We start from the raw sequence: 19,099 nt of genomic DNA, 5'->3' as shown, positions 1-19,099 counted from the left end.
TTAGATTTATAGCTGTCATTTCATTTTTAGTCATTTTTTAGACACATTTTCCGTTGATCTTAGTATTTTTGTGGCATGATCATTTTTTGTCTTCCGTTAATAAACCTGTTTAAATGACGTTAAATATGAAAGCATTTCAGTCTATTCAACCTATCATCTTCTCTTCTCAGCTCCTCTTTGTTCTAAGAGTTAATTAAATTCTTTTTAGTTCTAGATTTATGTGTCATTCCTCTTTTAGTCATTTTTTTCAGAACATCCCCGTTGATCTTAACATTATTATGGCATGACCATTTTTTGTCATCTGTCAACAAATATGTTTTTTAAATGACATTAAAATGATGTTAAACATCTTCTTTCATAAACCACTTAAAACTCCCCTTTATTCTTCTTGGTAATATAACAATACAAATTAAAGGTGAAAGCTCTTTTTCTTCCATATCTTCAAAAAAAAGTACATTGGTCATACATATCAATAGCATAAACATCCACAATTCATTCATAGCATAATGGAACAAAAAAATGTTAGCAATACATAAGTCTCCTTCAAAAAAAAAAAAAAAAAAAAAAAAAAAAAAAAAAAAAAAAAAAACAGAACAAAACAAAACAAAACAAAAAAAACAAAAAAAAAAAAAAAAAAAAAAAAAAAAAAAAACAAAACAAAAAAAAAACAAAAAAAAACAAAAAGTGCATTTGCAAAAAACTACAAGTCTACCTTATGACTAACCTAAGTCTAGTGCATAACTCTACTTCATAAAAATTCATAGGATTACTTCACAATAATATAATCAACAAGTCTACTTCAAAAACATTTTAAATCAGTTTATTGTTATGGGGCTTCGAAGGTGTTGTTGAATTTCAACTTCAATTTGGATTTTAATCCTATATGTCTTTATCCCCAATATGGATCCGCGTGTTTTCTTCTTTGGTATGGTTTATTCACTGGAATGCATGGAAGTTGTAGCCTTTAACTTCGGATTTCTCCATGATATCCTAACTCCCAATAATGAGGTGAAGCTATTGTCTTTCTTTTGTGAAGGTGTAGTAGTAAACTCATCAAGTTGTGTTATGTTCTATCATCTACCATTGGTTGCATGACTTGAATTTCACCAGCTTGAGAACCACCTAACTTGGGGAAGGGGTGTGATTGAGTGGAAGGGACTCATCCATCCCTAACTAAAGGTCAAGAGTTCTATTATTGACTTTAATTTGGGTATGGAACAGTCTTAAATTTTCAGGCCAACTGTCTCACCAATAGAGGTGCCTACAGTTCAGCGAGGGGATTAGTTACTGTGTCCGACGGTGAAAACACTGGGATACACTAAAAAAAAAAAAAAAAAAAAAAAAAAAAAAAAACAAACAAACAAACAAAAACAAAAACAAAAAAAAACAAAAAAAAAAAAAAACTTGAGAACCACCTCCAACTTCAACTATAGATTGTTCTTGATCGATTACCAACTTCTTGATGAGTTGTGGCCTTAGATGAATTTTTCTTGTACGTTCCTAACCATTTTCTTGAGATGAAGCTACACATCATGAATCATGAAAATGTCGTGACAAAAAAAGGTCATACCACAATAATACAATGCAAGGACCAACATTAGATGTTCTGGAAAAAAAATTATTAAAAGTGAAACGATACATATAAATTTAGGACTAAAAAATGAATTAAGTCTTCGAACAAATGGGGCTAAGAAAATAATAGGCTAAATAGACCAAAATGTCTGCATATTTAATGTCATTTAAACATATTTTGTTGATGTAAGACAAAAAAAAAATGACAGTACAACAATAATAATACTGGAATCAATCAATCAACGTAGAATATTCTTTAAATAAAATACTAAAAGTGAAATAACACATATAAATATAGGACAAAGAGGATATTAACTCCAAATAAAATTCCAAATGACATATCAAAAAAATCTGAATGACTTCCATAATGTTCTAGAAAGCTAAAACCTTAAAACTTACTATAATTTACTCCAAAACCTTAAAATCTATAATCACATGATAATAGATTTTCCATCATATATACATGAAAGTCTATTATCATGTGATTGTGAAACGCTACTGGAGAACGGATTCTAGTATTGTGGAAAACACCCATAACCTCGCCAAAGGCTTAGGGATCTGGAACAAAGACTCCTTCGGCAATGTGTTTAAAAAGAAACGGGATTTGATGTCTCGCCTGAGGGGCATTCAAATGGCTTTGGCCAACAATCACCATAAAGGTTTAATCAAGCTTGAAATAAAGCTTAGAAAAGATTTGGAAGATGTTTTACACCAGGAGGAACTTATTTGGTTTCAAAAATCAAGAGAGGAATGGATTTGTTCGGGGGATAGGAACACAGCGTTCTACCATGCTGCCGCCACAGCTAGGAAATCACGAAATTTGGTGCAACAACTAAAAAATGATAGCGGAGAATGGCTTACTGAAGACGATGGTCTCCGCGACCATATCAGGGATTTTTATACCACTCTTTTTTCAGAAGATAGAAATGTTGGGCCAGCTTGCTTTCTGAATGCCTCTTTCCCAAGACTCCAGGAAGTGGACTGGGCCCGTTTTAACCGAACAGTGACCAAAGATGAAGTGCACTCCGCGCTCAAGGATATGAAACCTTTCAAGGCTCCGGGGCCAGACGGCTTCCACGCAGGCTTCTATCAACGCACCTGGGACACTACGGGTGACAGTCTCTTTAATCTTGTAAGAAATGCTTTTGAAACTGGAACTCTCCCGGAAGGTTTAAACGACACTCTCATAGCTTTAATTCCTAAAGTCCGGGCGCCGGAAACGATAAAAAAGTTCAGGCCCATAAGCCTTTGCAATGTTAGCTACAAGCTTATCACCAAGACCATCACGAATAGATTAAAACTGATCTTACCGAAGATTGTTGGACCTTACCAAAGCTCCTTTGTTCCCGGCAGACAGATTTCGGATAACGTCATCATCTTCCGGGAAGTCATGCATTCCTTGTGGGATAAACGTGGCAAAAGGGTTACATGGCCTTAAAGCTAGACTTGGAAAAGGCGTATGACAGGCTGTCGTGGGATTTCATTCAGGATACTCTTGAACGAGCGGGTTTCACGGCTCCCCTGAAGGATCTCATCATGACTTGTATCAGAACCCCTAGACTTACCCTCACCTGGAACGGGGAACGCCTTCAGCCTATCAGTCCCGAACGAGGGATTAGACAGGGCGATGCGATGTCGCCGGCAATTTTTGTTCTTTGCATGGAGAGACTCAGTCAGCTCATTGCCACGGAGACAGACAGAAATGTTTGGAAAGGTATAAAATTAGCAACTACTGGACCTACACTGACACATCTTTGTTTTGCAGATGACATGGTGTTATTTACGGAAGCATCTCTGGAGCAAGCTGAAGTGGTGCAACGCTGCCTCGATCAGTTCTGCTGTGTGTCGGGGCAGAAGATAAGTTTGAGCAAGTCGCAGGTTTTCTTCTCAAAGAACACAGACCCTGGGGTAGCAGACACTATATCAAGACGTCTGAACATCGCTAGGACTACGGATTTGGGGAAGTACCTGGGAGTGCCAGCCCAACACGGTCGAGTCACGTGCAACACCTTTTCAGATCTGCTTGACCGAATCTCAGTCCGGCTCGAGGGGTGGAAAGCAAAAACCCTATCCTTGGCGAGTAGAATTGTTTTGGCCAGATCAGTGTTGAATGCGATTCCAGCTTACACCATGCAGACCACGGCTCTTCCTAAGAGCCTCTGTTTGGAGATCGAAAAGAGAACGAGAAGCTTCATATGGGGGAGAAGTGAACAGCAGAAGAAATTGAGCTTGGTGAAGTGGGAGCTGGTGACCACGGCTAGATCATCGGGAGGTCTGGGCGTAAGGCGCATGAGCGAAATGAATTCAGCTTATATGGCTAAGCTAAGGTGGCGCCTCAAGGCGGAAGAACACAGTCTCTGGGCTCGGACTTTAAAATCGAAATACGCCATCCCGGGTGTGGATAATAGTGAACCCCAAATTGCACGAAAAGCTTCAAATGTGTGGCGGGGCATTGTTTCAGAAAAGGAGATCACGGACAGAGGCATTAAACGCTTAGTTCACAATGGCAAAACCACCCGCTTTTGGATGGACAGATGGTTACTCCAGGAGCCCCTTTATGATCAGCTTCGAACCCCTCTTGCTCTACCGGATCTCTACGCATATGTTAGGGACTACTGGGACGACACTAGAGGTTGGAAATGGGAAAACCTTGACAGATTCCTGCCGGTTGAAACGAAGGAACGCCTAGCAAGCTATATCCTCAACGATCATATGGAAGATGGGATAGGTTGGGAGCCTGAGGTTAATGGGAGGTTCTCGATAAAATCCGCTTACAAGCTAAAAACTAATCATGATGCATCCGCAGACGACGGGTCTTGGAAGAACCTTTGGCGAGTTCATGTACCAGCTAAGATGTGCATGTTTGCATGGCTGGTCCGCCACGGAAAAGTCCTTACAAATGCGGAACGCTTCAAAAGACATTTAACAACTGATTTGTTTTGTAATCGTTGTGCAGGTAAAATAGAGGATCTAAACCATCTTTTCAGGACTTGCCCTGCGGCGGAAGGAATCTGGAAGGGGACGCTGCACGCTTCGTTGATCGCACGCCTCCAACACCAACCCTGGGAGGAGTGGTTGGAAATTAATACGAAGGGCGAGCCACGCGAGGGCTTTCCGGAGAACTGGCCGGAGCGTTTCTTCACCAGGCTTTGGTGGATATGGAGGTGGCGAAGTGACGAGGTTTTCAACTCCAAGGTCCTGATGATTGATCAGAAGTTGGAGTGGCTGAAGAATTATGATTTGGAGGTCAAAGCTGCTTTCAACAATAGGATAACCCCAAACGCAGACCACGTAATAGCAGCTAGCGGCATGAGAGGCTGGAAGAAACCGGCCACCGGGTGGTTGAAATTGAATACAGATGGCTGCTGCAAGGGATCAGGCATGGCGGGCTGCGGGGGTGTTCTCAGGGACGCACAAGGGAATTGGTGTCGGGGCTTTACACACAACATAGGGCGCTGTTCGGCGTCTGAGGCAGAAGCTTGGGGAATCATGCAAGGTTTACACATGGCTACAGACTATGGGGCAACGAGGATCATCATAGAATGCGACTCAAAGGCCCTCGTGGATACTCTCCAGAAGGAGCCAGGTTCCCAAGCTAGTGAAAGTAACATCATCCGTCGATGTCGCAGTCTCGCTGAGAGTTTTAACGAGGTAGATTTTGCTCATGTGCTAAGGGAAGGAAACATGGCGACAGATATGTTGGCAACAAAGGCTCTTGGGCACTTGATTGGATATCGCAGTCTCCTGGAGCCCCCGGCTGATATTGATGACATTATCAGGAGAGACAAACTGGGGGCTTTGGTGCCCAGACGTACGAGTAGGCACGGATGACCCTCTGTGCTTGGGGTTCCCCCCTCTTTTCAGATCAAAAAAAAATATATACATAAAAGTATTCTCGAAAATAAGTATCATTGAAATAAATTATTTTAATCGTTTCAATAGCAATAACGTATTTTATTTCTTATAAAAACATATAAATAATAATCTTAGAGAGAAGTTCATTGGATCTGGCGAGTTCATTTTGATATACGAAGAAATTAAAAAATTTCAAGTCAATTTCTTGTGTTTTTTTCTCCATCGGGGTTACATTGCATAGTAATAATTAAAATATTACTATTAATATACATTGTAACTTCGAATTGACAATCATTTAAAGTTAAAGTCTTCCGCTAAACTATTGAGTCACCCTGATTTACATCCTCTCAAATATTCTGTCGGGCCAGAGTGTGGGGCCCTTTGAGAGAAGAAAATAAAATCTTATTTAACGAGATTTTCAGTAATGCCTAGGACAATGACTTCTTTTATCACATTGTATTTAAAATGGGAAAATGAAGATATTAAAAGAATGGAGAAAATAAAGTAAATTAAATTTAATTATAATGAATCTCTGGATGGTAAGTTACTAAGTTTAAGCCCTACCAGTAACTTTCCTTCTTACAACACTAAAAATTATATTTAGTATCAAAATAAATTTAAACAAAATATAAAAAAGATTATTTTTTAAAAAGAAAAAAAAAAAAAAAAAAAAAAAGCATCACAACTAGCCGTTAGGTTTTTAAAAATTTCTCTTTACCACCTACATACTCTCCCAAAATATATATACACACGAATATATAGCAAAGATACTATAGAATTTTGACAGATTTGTTGTTCAAAACACAAAGATTCAAAAAATCTATCTTTGTGAGTCAAAGGTTTTCATAGGATTATGTATTGATATGTCTGAAAAGGATAGTTATGAGCTCAAGTAGTAATAGTCGATGTGCAGCTTGCAAGCAACTGAGAAGAAGGTGTCCCTCAGATTGCATATTGTTGCCATATTTTCCTCCCACTGATCCTCAAAGATTTTCTTATGTTCATAGAATCTTTGGTGCTAGCAACGTTGCCAAGATGCTCCAGGTATATATATGTATGCGTGTGTGTGCCATCAAAAACCTTATAAAATTTCAATAAAAAGTCTCATTCTCTTGTTTTTTTATTTTTTGAGGTGACGAGGGAGACCCGCAGTCACTACCCGAAGGTGTGTGCTGGGTAAACCCCGTGTCCACAAAATACCTTATAGCTAACCAGCTCAAACCAAAAAGGTCGTATCCGAACTCGTGACCTTGTGGTTACAAGTTTGTATCCTTCTTAACCATTACTATATATATATATATACACACACACACACACACACACACATACACGGGGTGTATAGTCGATTTAGAAAATTGTTAATTTGCATAAGGAGTTGTTAATTAATTTGTTGTTGCTGTGAATAAAAACGTGCAGAAAGTGGAAGAGCATCACCGAGGTGATGTTGCAGAATCCTTGTACTATGAGGCTCATTGTCGAATTCAAGATCCGGTTTATGGTTGCGTCGGAATAATCACTATTTTACATGAACAAATTTATAATTTTCAATGCCAATTGGCCAAGGTTGAAGCTGAGATTCAAGCTGCGAAAGCACAACAACAAGGTCGCTTGCAACCTCAATTCCCATGAATTTTTTATCAAATCTATTTCACTTGAAAAAATGTTTTAATACGAAGAGAGTAGAGCAAGTGAAAAATTAATGGCGAAGTTTATTTCACACAAGCTATGATTAATGCCATTGCTTCAATTAATAAAGGTCTTGTTTAATAAAATTTAAGTTTATGAAATTATTAATAATTGATCGATTAATATATTTATAGTGTTTCTTATTACAGTTTACGAATAATTTGTGTATTTATTGTACGTGTTTATGATTTCCGTTATTGCCACGACCTTGAAGAGAATTGGATGAGTTAAATTGTAAGATATGTCTCTATTGGTCTTTAAAGGGGTAAAATTCAAACTTTGCAATTGCTAAGAAAGCAAAATGTATAAACTTATTTTAAACTAGTTAACCAGTTAAATTATGCTCTAAAACAAGATTGAATACTAAATATACTTATAATAAGACTTTTAGTCATAGAAATATTATTGCTGAATTTAGTATTAACTATTATTGAGTTATTAAGAATAGCTTTATTCTTTATTACGGCCTAAATTACCTTGATTTAATCAAAATTCAAGTAAATAAATATTATTTATTTTTCTGTGTACACAATTATATATGTTTGTATCTATTCATTTCTATTTTTTAAATTAACCAAACACGAAAATACAAATTAATTACAGTGACATGGAGTGACTCTGAGAGGTTGTCATGAGTCTGAGCTCCAGTATAGTTGTATTCAAAACAAATGCAAAAATACAAAAGTACAATTTGTAAGTATATTCTTGTAGCGAACTAAGTAGTAAAAATAGAATTTTTATTTCTCCATAATTCATTCCGTGAATCATACATGTTATACTTATGAGGGAGGGGTTTAAGAATGCTTGGGTGAAATGAATATTCAGCAAGCACAAGATGAACATGTTGACATACATAGAAGAACTAATCCCCAAATGTAAGAAATTATTAAGACCAACATTTAATGTAAGATTTCCAGTTGATTAAAAAAACTCAAAACAATTGAAATTTCATATAAATGAGCTGATGAAACAGCTGTTCGTCTCACCCGAGTTCATGACCACACAAAAATGTAAACGATAGTTTAAACTCGAAAGAATTTGTTCATTCTGTTGATTCTCTTCTTCTCAATCGCAATTAGGGTGGCATATATAATTGCAATCATGAAACTAAAAACTATAGAGCAATTACACTAAAAAAAAAAAAAAAAAAAAAACCTCGAATTTTCAATGAGGAAGAACTAGAAGGTAAGATCTTTGGGGTCCTCGATTATCTTCGCCAAGGTTTGCAAGAAAGAAGCCAGATCAGCACCATATATTATTCGATGGTCAGCAGTGACATTTACCTGGAACGTTTTGCATTTTTCAACCATAAGAAAACGCAGGAATTAAGTACTAAAATTCTAAGGCTCCTTAAGAGAACCGTAAATCTACCTGCATTTGGTTCTTTTTGCCAATCCTTCCGTCCTTCGTGGCAACAACAGTTGGTACCGAAGCTCCCACGCCCATAATTGCACCCTACAAAAATACAATTCAAATGTACCATTCATATATGAATTACAAAAGTAGCGGTTGAATTCTTTTAAGATTTTGTAGTATGAATCCTTTTTCATAAATTTTGTAAACGAGATTTGTCTCCACTTGTTCAAATCTAGTAAAAAAGACGAGTTTTTTTTTGTAACTCAGTTGTAAATGCTTACCGTTCCGGGAGGTAAGATGGCATCAAATCGATCTGTTCCAAACATCCCAAGATTGGATAGAGTAAAAGTGCCTGCACACAAAGAATACATGAAAACGAATCAATTTTCACCGCTGTATAAGCTAAACGTTATAGCATATCCAAAACATCTTATTGCGTGAAATCGATTGCCCATAGCAAAAAACGTAAACCCTGCCCTTGTGACCCTAGCCGGCAAAGGACCATCAGGAGGTAAACCAGCTTAGGTTGCCCATAGCTATCCGGCTCAAACCAAGAAGGCCAACCGGCCACTCCCATTGGGAGTCGAACTTGTAACCAAACTCGAAAAAATGCGAGCATCGATACATCGCACCTCGTAAGAATCACATCCAATATACACTAATACCTCAAATAACCACATTCAAACACACTAGTTTAACAATACTAGAAGAGGAACGATACTTGTGTGCATCATATACCAAGTATTATCAAGTTAAGAAAGAGAGTTTTTATAGCTAAGAAAAGAAAACAGCTCCCATTTGGACCGAGTTACGAAAGAATAATACTTTGTATTAACTAAATACCTGTATTATATTCTTGAGGCTGGAGCTGCTTGGCCCGAGCTTTATCAACTAACTCCTTCCACTTTCTTGACAATGAATATATATCAACCTATACGGAATATCACGAAACCATTGTTACAACATAGTAATCAAATCCACGAAACGACATATTCCCTCTAAGGATAACGCTGTCTCGAAAAGGGGCATGAACAAACATAAAGATAAACACTATCGACTGACCTTGTCAGCATCCGGCAATACGGGAGTAATCAACCCGCCATCAATTGCCACTGCAACGGCAATGTTGATGCTGCTGTTGTACGTAAAACTCTTCCCGTCTCGACAACTTGCATTCACAACGGGATGTTGAACCAGCGCAAGAGCAGTAGCTTTCGCTAATAATGCCGTCATCGTAACTCCCTTCGACTTGATCTAAAAATTTTACGAACACATCATTCATAATTTCATACGCAAAGAAAGCTATTTGCGAGCAGTCTATATAATGTTGGGGAACTCCAAAACAACATATTGTCGAAAGATTCACACTCATCTAGTCATCTCATATTCCCATTGATTAATTTTCAATCAACTACATTGCCTTTTTTTTAATACATTAGGTATCTAGCTAACGTCAGACTAATCCTAAGAGCCAGAGCCCCTGTCCAAGAGCCGCTAGAGGAGGTAAATCGCAAGTCGCCCCGTCAGTCCCCAAGTTCCCACCCCTGCCTGTACTCCATGTACACTCTACCCCAAATTTTATGAACACATCATTCAAATGCAAAGAAAGCTATTCGCAAGCAATCTATATAAATTTGGGGAACTCCAGAACAACATATTGGCCCTGTTTGGTAAAATAGCTAGCCTATCAGCCAATTTTGGCTTATTTGATCACTATTAGTTGTTTGAATTGGTTAAACAATCAATATGAGTGTTTGATTAATTAGCTTTTTGTAACAACTTATTGCTCCAAAATGCTAAAATTCAAATAGCTGCTTAAAGTAGCTTTTCGATCAGTTTTTTGAAAATGTCATTTTGTATGTAATCAACTATAAGCTAACAGCTAATTTACCAAACTCTTTTCTACAATCAACTAATGTTATCAACTATTCAAACCCACTAACCCAATCAGCTAACACCTCCATTGTTTAAAGATACACACTCATTTAGTCATCTCATATTCTCATTGATTAATTTTCAATTAACTACATGCCTACTTTTTGATACATTAGGTATCTAGCTAATGTCAGACTAATCCTAAGCCCTCGAGCCCCTACCCAAGAGGGGTTGGAGGAGGTAAATCGCGAGTAGCCCTGTCTGTCCCCGATTCCTACCCCTGCCTATACACTCTACGCACAAGGGGTCTTCACTTCCTCTAATCCGTCAAGATCTCCCAATTACCCCAAATTCCCCAGTGGGATTCAAACCCCACACTGCCGCTGGAGCGAGACTTTAGACTTTAAGGTGATTGGTCGAACCAACTAAGCTAGCCCTGCGGGACAACTACATGCCTATTTAGCTACTGGCCTGACAGTTCAAAGTGTCTATTAAGTTCACAAAATCTCACTTCTTTCCCATAATCCACATTTTCACAAGTGTTTAGCAATGTCACACAAGCATAATAATCAGTTTAATGGCATAAAGTTACCTTCTTGTAAAGGGCATCAAGTGCATCTGTAGTAATGGTGTACCCTACTCTAAATGTGGGCACTGCCAAACTCTCCACCATGTTCCTACTCACAGCATTCTGCATAGTAGTGAACGCCACAGTCTTCCCTAACTCCACTGCCGGAGCACTCGGGGCGGCGGCGCCGCCACTGACGGCAGCAGAAACGACGGCGGCTGCGGCTGCGGCTGCTTCAACATCCTTAGCAACAATCCTGCCGCTAGGCCCACTGCCGGAAAGTCCCCTCAAGTCAACTCCCAAATCCTTAGCAAGCTTCTTCGCATAAGGAGATGCCACCACTCTCTTCCCTCCCTCCGATGCCGGGTGCGCCGCGGACCCCAATTTCGCCGCCGCTTCAATGAGGGCAGCGGCGGCGGGAGCAGTTGTAGAAGAAGAAGAAGAAGAAGAAGAAACATTCACGGAAGAGGCATCTTCAACTGCCGGAGAAGACGCGGGCTTAGATTCTCCGGCGGCGGCGGCGGGGGCAGGAGACGGAACTTGCGATTGGGCAATTGCAATTTCATCCTCGGATTCTGCTAAAAGCGCGATTGGAGAACCTACGGGAGCCGAACTGCCCTCGGGCACAATAATCGTCGCTAGAAACCCATCGTAGAACGATTCGACATCCATATCCGCTTTATCGGACTCGACAACGACAACAGATTCGCCCTTGGCGAGCTTGTCGCCCTCGGACTTGACCCAGCTCACAATCTTGCCCTCAGTCATGGTTGAGCTCAATGCCGGCATGAAAATCTCTCGGATCTTCGATTCCACCACGCGGGTCCGAATACGGGTCAGCGGCGGGGCACCGTTGGAGTGGCGGCGCAGGGAGGCGGGCGCAGTGGGGATGAAGGTAGTCTGCAGGAGACGAGACATTTTCTTCTTTCTTTTCTTGAAACAATCGCGGTAGATTTGAAATTGGGAAAATTGCAGAGAATTGAGAAGCAGAAATGGGAATGATTCTTGAAACAATGGCGATGTTCTTATGAGGGAAGAGTAGAGAATGGATTCCTCGAGTGCATCGAAGAAGCAGTTGGCGGAGGTCTCAACAACGTTAACGGTGAGATGGTGATGAAATTAAGGTTGTAGAATACTAGCATAGTTGTTTTTTAGTTGTATAATGTAACACATACATCATAATATTAACATCCTTGATTAAAATGATAACAGCGATATCATCCAATCATAAAATTCTTGATTTAGCATTCTTTTAAAGATTGAACCCCAATCTCACGGCTCTCCACATTTTGATCCGACAAAAAATTTGGGAGAATGTAAATCATGATAATTCAACTGAACATGAATCACAAAGGCTAGACCATAGTAACTCAACTGAACATGAACCACAGAGGCTAGATATTTGCTCACTGCGCACAAAAAACCCCCCTCACTTTGCTCACTGCCCACAAAGAACCCCCTCAGAGGCTAGACCTTTGCTCACTGCACACAAGAAACCCCCTCACTTTGCTCACTGTGCACAAGAAATCCCTCACTTTGAGTTCTTCCAAACTTTCACCTCAATGACCAGTTGAGTTGTTCATACGCATAGTTATTTTAGTTTTAGGAAATTGCAAATGTGCCCAATTAATATTTTTGTTCTTGAAAAAAACATAATTTTGGTTTTAGAGTTTTTTTTTTTTTTTTTTTTTTTTTTTTTTGCAAAGAGATAATAATATTAATTCAGGTTTGAAGATAAAGCATTATAAATGATGGGTGGAAGATTCACGAACCACTTTGAACAATCAACCATAGAAATAGATTGCCTAACTAATAAATGGATTGTGTGATTCGCATATCAAATAACGAAAACTAAACTACTATGAGTAAGTATACTCAATAAAATTTTAATCTCATTCAATACAAGATGATAGGAAAGTCGCCAAAGTTTGAGTTAAGACTTTGAACCTCTTGTAGAGAGACGGTCTCAATGATCTCTTTATCAGTGATGAAGGATCTAAGCCAGCTCATTGACTCTCTAATTGTTACTGCCTCTGCTTTCTTTAGAAGTGTACACACCCTTCCATTTTTGTTTAAAAGTTATACATATCTACATATGATATTATACTCAATTCTTTTTGTATAGACATGTTTATTTTTGTTAAAGAAAACTTTACTTTTTGGTTTCATGACTATTGGGGTCTTGTTAATTTCAGTACCACATGACTTTAAAAACTAACAATTTAGTACCCTAATTATGCAATTTTTAACACCAGGCCAAATCACCGACCAAATGTCACCGAAAAAATATAAAACATTTTAAATTATTTAATCATGGGGTAAATCGGTCATTCCATGCTCTTCTTCTTCGTTCTTCTTCTTCCTTCTCCCAGTGACGCCTAGAAAAAGAAAGGAAAAAAAAAAAATGCACCGCCATCGCCGCCACCTCCAAGTAACCCAGGCCAGGAGCTTTCTTCTAACAATCATCCCAGAAATTGTCCAATTCTTCCTCCTCTATCCAATCTTTTTTCTTAGAATCATCCCCGAAAACATGGTTGTTCCCATAGAACTTCCCCTCACCCCCACCAGAAACACCTCTATATAGTGGCCTTCCATCAGCGCCATGTCCAAATTCCACCCTGATAATACCCAAACACAAATTATAGTTCAAATATACTCAATACTAGAGAAACTTAAAGCTCTTCACTGAAATGCAATATGGGTAATGACAATCCATTCCCAATTTTCACAAACCTAGACGGGCTATTCTATAATATGGCTAAAAAGTAAAACAAAATCCAAACTTTTCTAGAGACTGAGCTAACAATGGCACACTAAATGCCAGCAAAGTTAAAGAACATGAACACGAGTTTCTGAGCTGCTTTTCAAGTAATGAATTGAAATTGTCAAGTGTCACCCTCATCACCACATATCATGATAGATGTTTTGGCTCCTATATTATGAAAAATTTATGTACGCAAGGACGCAAAAGTCCAAGCTCTTGGCCTGGGTTACTTGGAGGTAGCGGCGGTGGCGGTGCAAATCCCTCCCCCGCCCCCTTTTTTTTTCTAGTCGTCGCTGCAAGAAGGAAGAAGAAGAACGAAGAAGAATGGAGGAGAAGGAAGAAGAAGAGTCTGATATGATCAATTTGCCCCCATGATTAAATAATTAAAAATGGTTTATATTTTTCCGGTGATTTGGCCGGGTGGACCAAAAGTGTTAAAAATTGCATAGTTAGGGTACTAAATTGTTAGTTTTTAAAGTAATGTACTGAAATTAACAAGACCTCAATAGTCACAGGATCAAAAGTGTAATTTTCTCAAATTTTTAATAAGTGCATGACGATGTAATTTGTATCACATTTGATCTTGTTGTCCAAATTTCCAGCGAACTATTGTCGACTTCCGAAAGAAGCACTGCATTTGTTTCTTCCAGAATGAACACTTATAGAATGAGCACTGCATTTGCTTCTTCCGGAAAGAACACTTCCCGCAATAATTAGTCAAGAAATTAAATAACAGGATCAAATATGATACAAAGCACGTAGTCTTAGGAGTCCTGCTCTAAATGTGTGAATTCCAAGTGATTGTTGTGCTTAATATATGACATTCATTTACTCTAGAAAATCTGTTAGCAATCTAATTTTCACCAAGTTTGTACAGCACCAAGTCATCAATCTAACATATGCCTTTAAATGGTCACATTTTTAATAGCTATTCCAAAATGTAAATCCAAACAATAAACTGAATAGTTAAAAATATTAAAACTATAACTTTTTTTAATTTATTACTATAAAATAAAATAAATACATCTAAATATTGAATTATCAAGGAATAAGGGTCAAATAAGCCACTCAACTACACACAAAAATGCAATTAGGTCATTGAACTAAAAAAGAATGCAATTGAGCCATTGAACAACACAAAAATATGCAATTTAGCCTAAAATGACTTGTTTACTTGTTGTAGCAAGTTACCCATTTTTAATTAAATTTTAAAAATAATGTTTAATAAATAATTAAAATTAAAAAAAAAAAAAAAAAAAAAAAAAAAAAAAAAAAAAACAGAAACAGCCGGCCGGAGACGATAACGAATCGTCTCTGGCTGGCTGTTTCTGTTTTTTTTTTTAATTTAAATTAATTATTTATTAAAAATTAAAAATTATTTTTAAAATTAATTAAAAATGGGTAACTTGCTACAACAGGTAAACAGGTCATTTTGGGCTAAATTGCATGTTTTTGTGTTGTTCAATAGCTCAATTGCATTCTTTTTTAGTTCAATGAACTAATTACAATTTTGTGTGCAGTTGAGTGACCTATTTTACCCTTATTCCAATTATCAATTAACTTCTATAGCCACATTAGCTCACATACCATTAGACTCACTTGGAGGCTGAAATAGAATTAGATCAACAGCTCGTGACTTTCTTCATTTTGGAAGCAATAGTGGATGTGAGGGATCTCTATCAATCATAGGACTATCAGTTGCGGATCCAACATTCAAACTTATTGGTGTCAATGTATTAATTTAATATATATTTTTTCATTTTATTATTGTCTATGATGCATTTTTATGGTTTGAAAACATTATCTAATTTTCTTTATCAACACTTTAAAATACATCAATTTCAATAAAGGTAATCAAATAATCCTTCAATATTTAAAACTTGTTGTAATTCGGCTTATCAATTTGTTAGTTCTCGAGTGATGTTTGCAAGGTAATTCACCCAGAGGTTTATATATATGTATGTGTGTATACGTAAAGAGAGAAACAGGAGAAGAAGAAGAAGAAGAACACCAAATGTAGGCCACAACAATGTGTGTATCATTTCATTAGCCTTCACTCTATTATATAAGGTTTCATACAACCTTTCACATACTCAACATCAATACATGATTTAAGGCTAAGCTATTGAAAGGTTTAATGGTTTAATGGCCACTAATAAAATATTTATAACACTCCCCCTTGGCCATTAAATAACTATACTCATGCCTCGTTAAAAACCTCGATAGAAAAATCCTGTGGGAAAAATCTAGACGAGGAAAAGAGTACACGAAGTATGTCAAACCATTGCGTTGCACTGGTTGCCTCATTAAAAACCTTAGCCTAAGAAAACCCAATGGGAAAAAACTTAGCTAAGGAAAAGAGTACAACCATAAGTCTTCCGGGCATAATCTTCAAGATTTCAAAGGTCTTCAGGACTATCCACTCAAGTGCACCAACATCGATTGCCTCATTAAAAACCTTAGCCTAAGAAAACCCTGTGGGAAAAAACTTAGCTAAGGGAAAAAGAGTACAATCATATGCTTTCATAGCATAATCTTTAGGATTTCAAAAGTCCTCTAGATTGCTCATTCTAGCACAGCTAGGGGTTGTCGCTCCCCCTGAAGATAACAATCTTCTTAGCCAACGCATCCCAATTTTATAAACATATTACTCGAAAGTGGGTGTAGGGAGAGACTTAGTGAACATATATATCTGCAAGATTATTCACTAGCGAAAACTTTCTCAACAAGAACTTTACCACTCTTCTGGAGTTCATGTGTGTAAAAGGACTTAGGTGCATGCAATATGTTTTGTAAGGTTCCCCTTAACAAAACTATTACTTGTTCAGGCAACACAATCTTTATTCATCCTCATATGGGACATTGGGGGTAAAACTTAGCATAACCAGTTTGAGACTTGGCATCATAGGGATCAAATAAAAGAGCCAGCACCCAAGTAGCCATCAAAATCACATATTGGTTTCTCACATAAACATCAAAATCTTTATACCTCGAAAATGCTGGAGGATATGTTAAACACAATTCTAATATTTCATTGTAGAGGGAGCACTAAACTTTGCTAGCAATTTCATCGCAAATTCAATATCAGGCCTGATGCGACTATAGAACTTCTAGTTTTATAATAGTGCTCCAATAAAAATATCAAGTAATGGACTTCCAGTCCCAAAATATCCTCATTATCATCTTCGAGTCTAAATTGTCCTTTATCTACTTCAAGAGATTATTGGACAACCGTTTGTGTGATAAGTAAATAATACTTATCCATATAAAACATCTTCAAGACATTTTTCAAATAGGCTAACTGGTGTATAAAACTTCTTCAAGGAGAAGCTCGATCTTCAGGTCGAGACAATACTTGGGTTTCCAAGTCTTTTATTTCAAAACTCCGTCTTTCGGCATGAGCTGATATCACCAAGCTCTCTATGTGTTTCAATGATATTTAAACCATCAATATCGACTATGATAATAAACAAATAACTCCATTAGCAATTCTTTAACGAACAGGTAATGGTACATATTTGCATATTCCTTCTTCGGGAGGAAAAATACATAGTCAACTCAATCATTCAACATGAATTCCTTCTTTAGGAGGAAAAACACTCAGTAAATAATATTCAATTCTTACAAAGAATTTTGTAATTTAATGATACACGTTGCGATTTTCACTTTCCACATTCCAAAAGTGTTGAATCCATCGGGGATTTACAAATAAACATTAGCGTCTAATGACCAGTAAATTACAGTCATGACGTTCATCAACTGCATATCTAAATTCATAATTCACTGCCAATAATGTTAATTTGCGGAACGTAATGCCATATGTTGTGGGAGAGAATATTTGATCAAAATTAATTCAGGGTCTCTGCGAAAAACCCTTAAGCTACCAGTCTCGCTTTATGTCATACCACCATATTGTTTGTATTTCTCTTTCGTACAAACACCCATTTGTAACCTACAGGGTTAACATTAAATGGTGTACGTGTTATAAAGAGAATACAGTTTTAGCGAGCTGAGCTGTACATGCCTTAATTGCTCTGTTATACATAAAAAAAAATACCAAGGCACAACTGGTGCCTAGCTCTGGATCCAAATTCTCATATAACGAGAACAATTTGTAAAGGCAATTCTGTTGTCGACAACTATAACATTTTTCATAAATTTCTCCCATATATATAAAATAATGGCAATTTCTAATTCAACCAGACTCTAGACATTTCCCAAAGATATTTTTATCTGGTCGTTCCGCATCCCCAGTATTATGATTTTCGGTGCACCTAAAATTTTACTGGGATTTTCGCCTTCTGGACGAATGTCTTCAGGACATACTTCTTTAAGCGATTTCAAGAGTGACACCATTTTCTACTAGATTTAGCTTTCCGCGAATTATACCAACATGTCTCCACGCTTCTGGCGTCAAGGAGCATTGGTAGATACATATGGTCCAAGTTGGGGAAAATATGTAGGACCTAGTCACTCTTTTTATGATCAATATATATATATATATATATATATATATATATATATATATATATATATATATATATATTGACAGATTAATTATCTTCTGAACTTCTAGTTCAGTTTACTTCTTCTGAACTTCTAGTTCAGTCTACCTAGTACGTGGATTTAAATATTGAAGATCTTTTTCATCAATCATCCATAGAATTTCTCGGCATTCTATTAAATTTGAGCTCTTATCTCCCCCTAATGCCGTGAAATGATCTTCATAAAGTGTGCAATCAGCGTACCTAATTATATATTGATCCCTTATCATGGGCTCTAAGAATTTAAATAACAGACGGAGGTTTATAATCAATATATACATGCCCACAAAGGTACGCTATGGTGGTGATATAGGAAAAAGACTGCACACTGTGAATAAAACGCAGATGGGAAATGTTTGGTTTTATACCACGTACTAGGTTCTAGGGGGAATAATTATGATATGCAGTAGGTGAGATTGTGATAACCACAATAGCATATAAAACTGATGTCCCCAACAAGAAAATATATAATCATATATGAAAGCATACATATCAAATGATATTACAAGCTAAGGGTACACAACAATCATAGGGAAGCTGTGAAACTTGTCAAATAAAATAGATCTTCAAGATCTTCTAAAAATCCTTATCCTGAACTTTACATTAGGTCACTCACTGGTTTGGGAATTGTTTCGTGCAAATTCACATGATATAATTCACTCCCTCATTTGCTTCAGGCAAACTAATATGAAATAATTTATTCCTCCGTTTGCTTCAGGCAAACCAACATGATCTTGTTTAAATACTGAAATTTGAGATTTATTTCAATGTCAAAGACTCATGCGAAACAATGCTATAATAAATTAGCGCAACCAATAAACTTGAATTTGGACAAATAACAATTGACTTTTTAATATCAGTACCAAGTCAATTTTACAT

General features: G+C 37.3%; 2 protein-coding genes across 2 annotated transcripts; one reads left to right on the top strand and one right to left on the bottom strand.

The window, feature by feature from the left end:
- The first annotated feature begins 6,309 nt into the window (after positions 1–6,309).
- LOC109179338 (LOB domain-containing protein 24-like) lies at positions 6,310–7,056 on the top strand. Its single transcript, XM_019328843.1, has 2 exons — positions 6,310–6,471; positions 6,844–7,056. The coding sequence occupies exons 1-2, from the start codon at positions 6,310–6,312 to the stop codon at positions 7,054–7,056; spliced, it is 375 nt and encodes a 124-aa protein (XP_019184388.1).
- A 974-nt stretch (positions 7,057–8,030) lies between these two features.
- Positions 8,031–12,062, bottom strand: LOC109179445 (dihydrolipoyllysine-residue acetyltransferase component 5 of pyruvate dehydrogenase complex, chloroplastic). Its single transcript, XM_019328949.1, has 6 exons — positions 10,937–12,062; positions 9,532–9,723; positions 9,313–9,400; positions 8,751–8,821; positions 8,485–8,568; positions 8,031–8,396 (listed from the first exon to the last, which is right to left on the bottom strand). The coding sequence occupies exons 1-6, from the start codon at positions 11,828–11,830 to the stop codon at positions 8,292–8,294; spliced, it is 1,434 nt and encodes a 477-aa protein (XP_019184494.1). The 5' UTR covers positions 11,831–12,062; the 3' UTR covers positions 8,031–8,291.
- Between the last annotated feature and the right edge of the window lie 7,037 nt (positions 12,063–19,099).

The sequence above is a fragment of the Ipomoea nil genome, unplaced genomic scaffold, assembly GCF_001879475.1.
Source record: "Ipomoea nil cultivar Tokyo-kokei standard unplaced genomic scaffold, Asagao_1.1 scaffold0900, whole genome shotgun sequence".
Lineage (NCBI taxonomy): Eukaryota > Viridiplantae > Streptophyta > Magnoliopsida > Solanales > Convolvulaceae > Ipomoea > Ipomoea nil.
The sequence above is the reverse complement of the archived record's forward strand: the minus strand, read 5'-3'. Positions and strand labels throughout refer to the sequence as shown.